The sequence below is a fragment of the Cryptotermes secundus genome, unplaced genomic scaffold, assembly GCF_002891405.2.
Source record: "Cryptotermes secundus unplaced genomic scaffold, Csec_1.0 scaffold124, whole genome shotgun sequence".
Classification (NCBI taxonomy): Eukaryota; Metazoa; Arthropoda; class Insecta; order Blattodea; family Kalotermitidae; genus Cryptotermes; species Cryptotermes secundus.
In genome coordinates, this window is record NW_019735462.1 from 268,153 (window position 1) to 281,897 (window position 13,745).

Here is a 13,745-nt window from a genome sequence, read left to right on the forward strand (position 1 = left end):
GTTTCTATTTTCTAATTTTATTTTTATGTTTGTGAACAAAATATGCCATTTTGATACACTGGTGTGTCTTGTCAGGAAAAGAAAGCCTTGCTAATACATAATAGAAGCTCATGCTTACTCCCACCAGATGTCTCGGATTTTGCACAGTGCGGCACAGATATTACATTACAATGTAAATCCACTGAAATCATTATATGAAGATTAATAATGATAATGGTTTTTTGTTCTCATGACAGTTCCATGGAAATGAAATGCAAAACACAATGCTTACTATATTTTGGCTTGCACCAGTAAATATGAATCAAAGTGAGCAGTGTATCAAAGAACGTTTTGAACGATATTTATCATCACTGTTTTAACACTAAAGAGAGGGAAGAAGGATAATGATGGGATGAATAAAATAAATTAGAAAGAAATAATGGAGATGGGAGAGAAGGAGATTAAGGTACAAAAACTTAAAACACCAAATTAAGACACATTCTCTTGAATTTCCTTTGGTCATTACACTGATTATACTAACGTTGTATAAAAGCAATTATTACATATTTCCAGATCTTCACAGGTATACTTTTAATGAAACATTTTGTAGTGGAAAGACATAAATAAGAAATGAAGGGGTTATGACAGGTTCTAATAAAACAAGGGCACTACAAAGAGTTATAAGGTGTAAATGAACATTTTTTTCTCAAATGTAAACCACCAATGCTATTTTTTACACAGGTTGAAATGTGTTAGCTGGACAGCTGAACACCATTTAATGTTATTAATTTGTATTTCTGGATTCTGCTGATAAGGATATGCTGTACTACTTCAAGCTTTATGTATATTGCAGGTACAATGGGCAAAGTATACTTCTAAATTCTATTAACTTGTGTATGTTTTTATTTATGTTTAGTACCGTACAAATACTGTGTTTGTTACTGTATCTCAAAACAATAATTTTATGTTGTGCGATCTTAGGTTCTCATGTCAGAATCAGGATCATGGTCTTATAGAATATGGCACCATGTAGTTTGAAATGTAAGTACCAAAGTTTTGGAGGAATCTGCAACTTCTGCCTTCAGGGTAAAAGACAGAGACATCAGTTTTCTCCAAAACATGGGCACCCCTCTACTCAGCTACACAGCATCATGTCCCAGAAGACTGTAATCTTGTCTTTATGTTTTATTTCAAATTATTCTCATCAATAATCCATTTAACACTATTAGGCTTACATTAGTTTCTCATTATCAAATATAGGCCCTATCAAATTATTTTCAACAATTACGTTATACTGGTTACACACGCTTTACATTTTTGAGCAATTTGTTATTAACACTGTTTGATTAGATTTCTGTACATTCTTGTAGGTAAGCGTTGCATGGGTGAACTAAATAAATTGTAGCAAATAATGATTTACAAGCAGCACCTTACATCATGTACTCATATTACAAGAAAGAGTATTCAATTTTCAGTATTCCCTCATTTGTTGTAACATATAATAACTTGTTTTAATATTTCACAGCTGAGCGGCATAATAATAAAACCATGAGTTGCAATAGATCAAATTCAGAGGTTATGTTTGAATCTTTGTTTGGAATTTTCATTGGTATGAAGAAAAACATTACAAAGCAATTTATCAGCAGTGCACATATTAAAATAACAAATCATTATGATTATTAATAATAATTATAATTCACAGTGTTGTGTACAAAGAGATGCAAGTGTTAACAGTGTGGAAACACTGGAGTTATGAACAGATTTAAAATCTCTAGCACACAAATATTACCTCATGTTAGATACACAATAGCAATTAGAAACACATATAACAGTCAACATTCACTTACTTATATTGAATTTCAATTAGATTAGTGTCACATTAAGATGTTGCCACACCTTGAAATTCATAATGGCAACTCCATTCATATATGTGGATATTGTCTGTTATATGTACTAATCAGGGTTGTACTTGAGGCGGGGGTGATCTAGCCACCTGTGTTTTTCTGAGTGCTAGGGCATTGACCTGGTACTTATTTTTGAAGATATGATGTCAAGCACAGACAATGATTAATAAAAACTAATACTACTTGTGTATTTGCTATTGTTTCCTTTGAAATGGATAGTTTTACTTCAATAATAGAACATTATTTTCATGAGAATACTTGAAAGGAAAACTGTAATCTGTTTTTATTAAGGGTTTACACACAATGCAGATATCAGAACTTAGAGCTTATTAATTTGTTACCTCTGTTTGAGGCAGAAACATTGATCTTATTAATTACACGATTTCCATGAACTGTATTAAAAGTGTAAATCTATCATTACACTGATGATGAGAATAACTTCATATCACGATTAAAACTTGTGTCAGTCAACCTAGAACTGTATGCCAGACTGCCCCAGCACTTATGTTTTTGTGACTAAGCCTCTGTTGCTAATATATCGTTAACTACACCTAGGAATAATGTTAATAGCAGAAACAGAACCATGAATGGTAAATAAACATAGGCAAATAAGAGGAAAAGTGGGAAGAGTTATGGACATTAGAAAACTCATTAACAGAGCTCAGTTCTGAATAAAGGTAAAAGCTGTAACACATGAATAGTTCCTTTGCTATAATTTTGAAGTGATTAAACAATCAACTCGATCTGCATCACATGATGTTTTAAGTTACTTATAAAAAAGGAGAAAATACAGAACACAGGAAAGGAAGTGTCCCTCAAAATGAATGGTGCTAGAAATACTGTAGAAATTTAATGTATTAGAAATCAATCTTTTTTTCAGTATGTATGTTCTTTTCATTGTAATCATGAAAATACCTGCAATGCCATTATAAATAAAATGGTTACTACTAGATTCAGCAGATCACAGTGTAACAAAGAGTTTGATGTAAAAACTGCATAATAAAGATATCAATTTGTAAACAGTATACTGGAAGAAAATGGCAGTGACATAAACCACAATGCTGAAGTAAATCATTACTTACTTTTTAAAAGTATGTGATTATGTTCCTTTATTTTTTAGCAATTGTGCTGTGTGAGGTTACAATGTTAACGGTTTTCCTTTTAAGCTGAAATGTAGAAATAATTTGTTACCTTATACTAATATTTTAGTTCCAAAATTGAGGGTTATAAATTGTGCATGACAATTTTTGAGGTGATACTGAGATTAGAATAAAAAGAGAGAAAGAGGGACTTATAGGTGTCATTGAGGCTAGGTTTAAAAAATCACCTAATATTAGTATAAATTTGCTTTGGGCATTCAACATGCTTACACTATCCTTTGTGTGACGAAGTAGATCTTTTTTCCTTTAATACTGCTGCTGTGGTGCAAAAAGAGTGAATTATCTTTGTATATGATGCTTCCATTCTCACCCCCTTACTTTCTGTTAAGAATTTAGATTATATGCTTCATAGTAGTGGTTGTCCTCCATGATATGCAAGAACTTTCTAAACACAGAAGAGTGATATTAAATTTTGAATGAAAAACAAAAATCCAAATACATTAAATACAAGATAAGAGTATGTTAATTATGCAGTAACAGAAATTATGCAAATACCTGAATTGAGGTTTAACATTCTTATGGTGGTGACTATGAAGAAATCTATCTCCTGGAATGTGACACCATGTAGCCTTGGAGATATTTACCAGTATTTCAAAGGAATGTTGATAAACATGTACCGGACTGTATATTAGCCTTTGTTAGAGAGTGCCATGTTTATGTGTGTACTTGCTTAACATGCAAGTTCTGTCTGAGTGAAAAATTCATAATTTACAAGAGATAGAGGGGTAGAGGGGCAAATCAATTTGCAAAATCTTACATAGTTTGCAGTACACCCCTTTCTCTTTGGTAGAGCATGTACTTTTACATACGAACTAAACCCACTTTGGCTGCGATAATACTAGAACATTTTGTGCCAGTTAGAGTCTTAGTTTGCTCAAACACTGGGATCATAAGTTGGAATCCAGGCTGGGCATGAATGGTTTCCCACGTTTTTCTATGTTATTTTGTAATGGTCCGTTCCATCATCTCAGCAGTTTCATTAGATATCCTAATGCCTAATGTATTCTATTATCATACAATGAAAATTTTTGCTTATATGATGACATGTACTATGAAGTGCCACTGAAGTGGTTACTTCAGTCATCTGCTATTGTAGAAATGACCAATCTCTAACTAGGACCCTGGGTGTATGCAGTAGTAACTAAAAATGAAATAACAATTTAAATAATTCTTAGTATTTTGCATACAGGCTGGAATGTATTATATGACATAAATCACACCCATATGCACGCATGCATGCTTACATGCACCTGTACATTTGTATACATGCTATGTATTTCTTCATAACAAACTCGCTACTATTTCCAGTGGCATTACATTTTCATTTGTTCATCAATTCTGATTTTAATGGTAAGTTTCAAATCCATGTGGACACAGTGTAACACTGCATTTTCTGAAATAAATGAATGGTCTCCTCTACCACCCTGTCAAAAGGTGTAAGTTTTATGAATCTTGTTTGGCCTTGGAGTGGACTATCAGTAAAAACATATACCATGAGACAGTTATTCCAGCCTTCACATAAGAAAAATAAGTGAACATGCCAAGAGAGATGAAGCTTTTAAGCTGCAGAGTGAATGAACCTAACACTGCCAGTTTTAAACTTAAAATATCCACACATCTTAAAAACCAAACATAAATTCCGGCTGCAAGAAAGTATCTTTTGGTAGCAGTAACTACAACTGATGAAGGCTGATTTGTTTAGACTAGTGTATGTCAGTGTAAAATATAAGTGACACACCATGTTATGTAAAGCCTGGTATAACCATGAATAAATAAACATTACAAACATACATACAAATACACAGAGAATAGTATAATAAACAGTAATAAAAACATAATCTCATTTATAAATATTTCAGTGGGTATAAAAGGTTTAATAATGATTTAGAAAATCTTTAGAGAGCAGAAACTTGGCTGTAGTCAGGGGTGTGATGGAGCATGTCTGCACAAGTGTAGCTGAACTAGTACCTAAAAATTGAAAACACCTATAAAATTTCTTGGAAGCATCTTATATTACTTAGTTTTGTGTTCCCATCAAAAAATAATACTACTATAGTAAAGAATTATTCCACAGAATTGGTAGTATGTATTCTTACAACTACCTCTTCCTACACAACGCAGCCAATCTTTCTGCTTTTCTCTGTGAATTTTTATCCTTCCATCTCCTGAGCACATTATGGGAGAGACAAGCATATGTATGAACATACATATGCACACAATGAACAGAAAATAAGATTCTTTCCTGCTGTAGAAAGTAGGACAATAAAATCTTATCATTGACAATTGAACATTACAATCAGAAGTTAACATTTTGGCAGCACACCCCTGGTTGTAACACCAAACAAGAATATAACTGAGACCTGAGGTTGTCACAGAGGTGGCTATGAAGATTACTGTCTTCCAGCTCTGAAGATAAGGACAGCAGGTTCTTCTGAATACTGATAAATTTCTACTAAATGACATGTCATCAGATCCCAGGAATATAATTGATGCCCAGCAAGGGGACTGAACAATATAAGTACAATGACCAGTATTGCAGAGGTGTGAGAAGGATAATCAGTACAACTGCACTGCCATTTCCTCCATATTTTTCTTGGCGGCTGAACTGTTAGAACCAGTTTCAGGGATTGTCAACGAATAATATAAAATTAGAATTTGCAGTATTAATGTGACTAGCACTTATTCCTTATTAATAGTCTGACTTAGAAATTCACTCATTTATTGATTATTCCTACATTATTGCTTACCAAGAACATGTTTCATGTTAACTACTTCTTAATGCCAGCCTACCACAAAAGTTATAGGAGTCAAAATATATATCACGGTTAGTTGCAATAGTACAGTATATCAGTACATCAACACTAGTGCCAATGAATGTTTGATTTATTTCTGAGACATTACTTCATGAAAATATGTTAGTGTCAGTACATGGTTTTTAATCTGTTGCTAGTTAGTCTTAGCAGTGGAATCCCCTAAGAAGATACCTGTGATCCTAAAATACCTATATTCTGCATATAACATGACAAACTTGAAATTTAAACTAAGTTGACCCACAGGATTGCCATCCCAGAGGCCTTTAAATTCTGGAGATATTATCTATGCAGTCAAGAAATTGCAAGTGATCAGTAACTTCCATTCCACATTATAATACCTTTAAGCTGACTTGTCATAACAAAAATAGGAATATACATTTCTAAGTATGCAGACATGTGTACAAAAAAGGAGATGAGATTTCTTTTGATCACCTGCCATGTGTGATCTGCATGTGAAGCAAGTGATAATTTGTGTAATCTGAACATCAGGTTACATCAGGCATATAAAACAAATGAGAATAATGGCACAGATGTTTATTTTTATTAATAAACCTAACACATAAGAAAGTAACTGACCAAACATCAACTGTGAATTAAAAATATCGTTATCAGTGTCTTGCATAATGAAAATCACTTCATTATAATCTTTCCCAGCCTGATCATTTTAACAAAGGCAGGCTGGTTCCAGTTGTGCTCTTTTATCAAAGTCCAGAAAATATGAACAACCTTAGGAGAAAAATATATTCTATGGCTAGCTGTAAATTATATGAATGCAAATTGTTTCAGTAAACTTAACATTTAAATAATTTATTAATCTTTTATATTTGCAAGAGGGTGAAGTTCAAAATAACTTCTGATAAATTCCGTTGACATTTTATAATCTGAATTACTGACAATTATTAAATAAACTACAAATAAATAAATAAGATAAATTCTTTTTGTTCTTCATCTTACACTCTTTTAACACAGTTTGCAAACATTCAAGAATAAAATTGCATTTGCATTTAAGTTATGCAAATGTAACTGTTTAATGATTGTCTACACACTCTCATTAATTGCAGTATTACATTTCTTATTTATAAATGCTACAGAAGCTAGTAATGTCATGATGTCTAACACAATCTACACTGCAACACTTTAGGCCTGTGGCTTTATGATTTACCACCACATTTCCTTCCACTGAAGCTTCATTCGTTCCTTATTTGGTCATATGAGACTGTGTAAGCTTGGCTGTTGAAGAAAGATTTTTATACATAATTTGCAGGTCACCTATTCATCAAACAGTATTCAGAGTTTCATTCTACATCATTTAGGTAGAGATATTTCTGGGGAAAAATGTAGCCAATCCGGATACTTAGCAGTTGTATGTTTCTGACAGGTAGTTTTCATTTCATAATTTTTCATCTTCGAATATCTTGTCCATCATATGAATTTCTGTTTGAAGTGTACAATCAGTTTGATTACATATAACTTTATTTTTCCGTCACAACAAAACAACTAAGGAGTATCTAGGTCAATACCCAGTTATGCCTCACTACATGTTTCGGCCGTTAACGGCCATCATCAGGTGAATACAAATCAACAAACATATACTATTGAACTGTGGTAAAATTAGATACAATGACAAAAATAGTTAATTCTTTTGTGTAAAAATACAACGGTCATTTATATATAAAACTGAAGGATATAATATAAAACAAGATTAAAATTGATGTTTTATAACATCTGATCAGTCGTATGTTTACTTTATACGTTCCGTGGACAAAAAAATAAAAATATAAGATGGTATTGTAGGCCCATGATGTTGCAAGTTAATTAATAGAGTAGAGGTGCCTCATCATACAAAAGAAAATGTCCATACTGTATGAGGAGTATTATATTTTTATTTTTTTGTCCAGGGAACTTATAAAGTAAACATACGACTGATCAGATGTTATAAAACATCAATTTTAATCTTGTTTATATCTTGTTTTAATCTTGTTATAACGTTCAGTTTATATATAAATGACCGTTGTATTTTTACACAAAAGAATTAACTATTTTTGTCACTGTATCTAATTTTACCACAGTTCAATAGTATATGTTTGTTGATTTGTATTCACCTGATGATGGCCGTTAACGGCCGAAACATGTAGTGAGGCATAGCTGGGTATTGACCTAGATACTCCTTAGTTGTTGTGTTGTGATGGAAAAATAAAGTTATATATTGTGACACAACAGGATGCATGAAATAAAGTCTGATTACAGATATTTAATTCAAGTATATTTTACTTTCTTGTAAATAGAGGCTGTGTCCATGTACAAAATAACTATCGATTTATAGTTTTTGTTAGCATCAACATCTAGCTTGTAGCATTTAATAAAAAGAGAGTATAATAAATTGTTCATCCCAAAATTTCTTTGAAGTGATACATTCCAGTACTAAATTTAATTTAGAAAATAAATGTTTCTACTGATTGAAACCCAAGACTGTTAGCTTGAAATTTCAAAATGTATAAGGATATTTTATTTTCACATAAATTATCAGTTAGAAGTTGTCAGAGCAGAATTATGTTGTTTCATAATGAGATGTCCCATTATAGCAGTAGACATGCTATCTTAATTTGTCTGTTTCTAATTGACAGTATTGCTGAAGATTAAAATTAATAGTTAGAATTTTCTTGCATCTATGTTTGGAAAGTAACTCTGTAACTGTCACACAAGAATCCTGTTGTCATTATAATATTATGGTAGTTCCTAGCTAGACAGTGATGGCGACAATTAACATTTCACTTTGCTAGTGGATTCTAAAGGGTTCTGATGATTGTGTATAACACTTAGAATTACTGGGTTTTTGAGCTCTACCCATCATCTGGTATTCGAAAGAAAACCCCAAAACTAGAGAACACGATGTTTCAGAAACTGGATCTGTTTCCATCCTCAGATGAGGGGGGAGATACCTACTCAGTTGGGTCCTTTAGAAAGAGCTACCTCAATCACTAAACCAGCGATCTGAAACATTGTGTTCTTTAGTTTTTTAGAATACTGGATCATGGACAAAGTCAAAAACCCAGTAATTTTGAGTTTAACTTTGCTGTTTGAGAAAAATATGACGATAAATAGAAGATGCTTATGCTTTAAAATAAATTGTCATTAAAGGATACAAAACTTATTTCAAACTGCTGCCACACTCCATAATTTCCATTTACTCGTAACATTGGAGTGGAAGAAATCGACCTGTTTCCTAATACCACACTAAGGTTCTCACGGCAGTGACCATAAAGATTAGTGTCTCCTGGGATGTGATCAATTGTGGGTTGGTAGGTAGGTGACAACATTTTAGAGGAACCTGCTGCCTCTGTCTTCAGGGTAAAAGATTAAGCTGCATGGGATGGTCAGTGATATATAGAAAGGAAAAAAGGACTTGGTCTAAGAACAAATCAATGGGAGTGGACTTATAAACGGTGATGAAAGTAGACAGAGAAAACATTCTATTTTTTATTTTATTTAGCATTCTTATCTCTTTAAATTTTAATTTTATTTTGTCTTTTTGCCTGCTTTGTATTGCTGTTTTTTCATTTTATTTTATTTTTTATAATGCTGCTGTTTATTAGATTATTTTATTTTATACACTGTCTCTTTACTTTCTTCATCTTCTTTACATTTCTCCTATCCATGAACTCGGCCCTTTTAGAGGCCACAGGTTCCCATTCACTTTACACACTCCTGCCGTTTTGCATTTAGCCCCAGTACTGGTCCTGCCTCCCCTGTATCACTTCTCTCAATACAGCTTTCCTCCTGTCCTGAAGATGGAGGCAAGAGGTTCCTCAAAAATGTAGATGCCCACCTAACTCACTGCATGGCATCACATCTAAGAAGACACATTTTGTTTGGTAGTAGTTTATAATACTAAACAAATGTTCTTAATTTTTATATTCCCCATGTTCTCAACCCTGGAACATGTGTACACAGAATTTCAGAAATATTATTATAATTTCTGTTTAACTTATTTTTCCAGCTGCCTTTTGGATATCTGCCTGAAAGATGAGTAAAATATATGTAAGAGCTATAGATTCTGTAAACTTTCCAATGCTACTCACAATAATTGTGACACAATTCCAGAGGTATCATACCATATTAACACTTCTCAGCAACACATAAGGTGAATTTCTATTGTTTATGGTATTCACTGTTTGTGTTCAAGTGCAGTGGTCTCAAGTTGCTACTGATGTCTTGCCCTTGGATTTCACGAAGCACTCGCACTTGTTTGTACGGTCTTTGTTGCTTGTAATAACTCCTGGGTTCCTACAGGTTAGAGAAACAAGTCCAGTCACAGAATATTTTAAACAAAAGCCTTAAAAATGTCAAAGCAAAGTAACACTTCTGTATTGGGATGAAAAATTCTTGTGAATGAATGAATGAATGAATGAATGAATGAATGAATGAATGCTAAAATATACCTCAGGCTTCCTATGTATGTCTGGCTGTCATAAACATTATATTCCATTGCCATGTCTAAAAACTGAGGTTAGAGATAAGTCATAGAACAATATAAACCTTGATGAAGTATTTTAATTTTGAGCACTTTTCTCAGATGTCTGGAGTGACAGACCCTCATAAAAGTGCACACAGCTTACTTCTAGCTTTGTTCTGTTTCCCTTTGCGTAACTGTGTCACTGGTTTGTTGTTGTTCCTCTTGAGCTGTGGGATGCTTGGCACAAGAACAGTCTCAGCTTCCTGTTGTTGACTGCGGCCACTACTACTACTGCTATACAAGGAGCTACTTAAGCGCTCTCTCACTGCCTTTCCTATTGTCTTTCCCCTACGCAGACTTGTGAACCTTCCTAAGGCAGTACTTCCAACACTTCCCGCACTTCCATTAGCTTTCCGAGACTGGTGACTACTCTGAGGCTCTGTCCCGGTCTGAAAATGCAAAATAAATTTGTGATTGTTCTCTAAAATTGTGGCCAAATATTATGCTTATTTCTCTAAACTCTTTAATTCAGACAGCACATTCATTCCTCTTAGTTAAATTGCTAGGAAACTGCTGATGAAGAAGCTTAAGAGTAATAGTATTTCAACAGAACAAACAGGAATTGGCTTTCGTCTCTCAATTTAGATTCACGATTATTATTTCCTCTATAAAATTCCAAATCAGTGATGTACTGCTACCAGATTTTCAGTTGTGCACCCACAAAAACATCACATAAAACTCAATGGTATAAACCATGGTTTTGGTTACAGAATTATTTGATGAATGAACCCTTCAAGTTAATTAATATTCAGTGATGTGGTTGTATGTACTACTATGGTGCTATGACTGCTAAAACAAACTCTGTGGCCTGTAGTCCGCAAGTGAACTATACTGACCGAGCGACCACCGTTTGTCATCGAAGTTAGTGCTAACTTTTTGCACATAGAGGGTGTCACGTGGTCAGCGCAATGGATCCCCACGGTCGTTAATCTCGGTTTTCTAGACTGGAGCTGCTGTTTCCCCAATTATCCTCACGAGGCTGAGTGGACCCTGTTCCAGATGCACTACTTCTCTACAATCTAGTAGCGCCGGGAATCGAACCCGGGACCTCCGGATCTGTAGGCAGGAACTCTGACCACTAGACTACAGAGTCGGTCTATGACAGCTAAAATCACTCTTCACATAACTAATGAGACCCACAGCTTTATTCTGAAACATTATCTTTATTGTTGGTTAATTTGGACATACCCGTTTCTCCGTACTGTGTGTGCAATTGAGTGTTGTCACTGTGAACTCAATGTCTTTGGGTTGTTCTGAGCTGGCTGTAAGAAAAGTAAGATGTGAATATTCCATTCATATGATATCACAATGTAGGGAAGCACTGCATGCAGTTTTCTCTCAGAAGTAATGATATTATAAAAGCAAGTTGTATGGATTAAAGACAGCCTGGAGGCAAATAATTCAAGCTGAAACTCACTTTCACTTTCACTTTTTATTTGTTCCATAGATCGTTATTGACAAACATGCCACAGGATGTAGAACATGTCAAAGTTAATTATAAAAGAAAAAACAGTTCCTATACAGAGCTTTGTCAACAATAAAATAAGAATAGCCTAAACATATAAACAGGAAACAGAAAATAACGATTCTTCCTTCTGTAAACATATACAATGCTATAAGGCGGTGGTTTCCACACTGTGCTCTGGTAGAACACAAGTGTTCAGTGAAATAGGTTCAGGTGTTCTGCCATTGAAACCAAGTAATAACGGTTTTATACAAATTTATCAGAAAGAAACACTTAATGAATAGGGTTTTCTCTTTTTCTTTCACATTCCTCACTATATCTTACATAATTTTTATTTTCTTATCTTTGGTCTCTGCTGGATGTGATTTAATGATTCTTTGTTATTGTTTCTGTTGTTAGCAGTCTTGGTATATCATCATCATCATCACTGTCAACATATTTTTTTAATTATAGTTTGTTGAGTTTTACAGACAGTGATGTAATATGATATAATTTCTGCTACTAACAGTGTTCCTGGTTTGAAGAACAAACAAAAAAGTAAATTTTCAAGGTATCCTGCACAACAGGTAACATGATGTCCAGGTGCTGTATAAACTGAATAAATTCAAGAATCACTATTATAACATATACAGAAGAGAAACGCTTGTCAAAGCATAGTAAAAAATTCTGACATTTGTGTACATGATACGTGAATGATTAGTGAGTTAACAGGAGTGTGGAAAGAGGCTATCATGTTCAGTTTGAAGGTACTATCCCAGAATTTGTTTGGAGTGACTGAGAAGATCTGCAAAATATGACAGACTGGCTAAGATTCGAACTGGGTACTTGAGCAATACAAATCTAGAGAGCTACTGCTACACCGTCTTTGCCAATACTAATTTATCCAAGACCTTTCCACTGAATGAGTTTAATGAAAATCAACTGGAATATCAAGGCACTTGTGATGTTACTTGTCAGGCAGAAGAAATTAATTCTTTAAATGCGATACAATTAAAAGAGTGGGATTTTACCTGAAAATTCCTCAACTGGCTTATCAATGGTGTCATGGTCAATCCATGTAAGGCCCATTTCAACCTTTTCTGCCAAATCTTGCCAGTTCCGTCGGTTTTCCAGGCAGCCATCATATAATGGCTGAATCCACGGAAATGTATCTGAAAGCACCTGCAAGCAGTTGCATACAAGGAAGAATCTACTTTAAATTATTGTGGACTAGAGGCAGGTGTGTTACATAAAATATTAATTTTACTAGTTTTAGGATTCAGGGTTCTGACAGTGGTGTATCTATGGGATGTGATACTGTGTAGTTTGGTAGATAGAAGGTAAATCTGTCCCTGCACATCAAGACGTGGGGGACTGGAGGTATACATACTACCATCATTCTTGAGTGGTGAGCATCATACCTCTGCCACTTTATCCCTGGGAAAGTTCCCCATACCCACTGCATAGGGGGCTGGGTGGGTTCCAGAGCAGTATAGATACTGTAGAGTAGAGAAAAATCTCTTTCCCCTGGTGGGAATTGAATGCCGGCCATCCAACCCACAGACCATCACTATACTAGTGTGTTAGATAAGAAAAAAATATTTCAGAGGAAATTTACTCTGAAGATGGAGGTAGGTTCCTTGAAAATATTGGTACCTGTCTACCAAGTTACATGGCATCACATCCAAGAACACTTATCTTGATTTTACCAGTTGCTCTTCATGGTTGTGAAACACAGTTACACTCAGAGAATTAAAAACAATGTCACATAAAAACATTTAAGTGAGGATGAAGAAAGCAGTCTTCTGGGCTTTGGCGCCGTGTATATGTGGTGTTAACCGACGTTTCGGAGGAACGTATCGCCCCCATCTTCAGGGTTGAAGAAAAAGTATAGGTAAATCTGCAAGCGACAACACCGTGAGACACGGTAAC

The 13,745-nt window shown here is 34.3% G+C and overlaps 1 protein-coding gene across 1 annotated transcript in view; it reads right to left on the bottom strand.

Annotated features, from left to right (window-relative positions):
• Positions 1 to 9,425: 9,425 nt before the first annotated feature.
• The window catches only part of LOC111869292 (cGMP-specific 3',5'-cyclic phosphodiesterase), a 114,714-nt gene continuing 110,394 nt past the window's right edge, over positions 9,426 to 13,745 (bottom strand). The window contains exons 20-23 of the mRNA XM_023860691.2: positions 12,845 to 12,995; positions 11,558 to 11,631; positions 10,473 to 10,758; positions 9,426 to 10,140 (exon numbers count right to left, since the gene is read on the bottom strand). Of these exons, the coding sequence (XP_023716459.1) occupies positions 10,082 to 10,140; positions 10,473 to 10,758; positions 11,558 to 11,631; positions 12,845 to 12,995 (570 nt within the window). The 3' untranslated portion in view covers positions 9,426 to 10,081. The remainder of the gene's footprint in view (positions 10,141 to 10,472; positions 10,759 to 11,557; positions 11,632 to 12,844; positions 12,996 to 13,745) is intronic.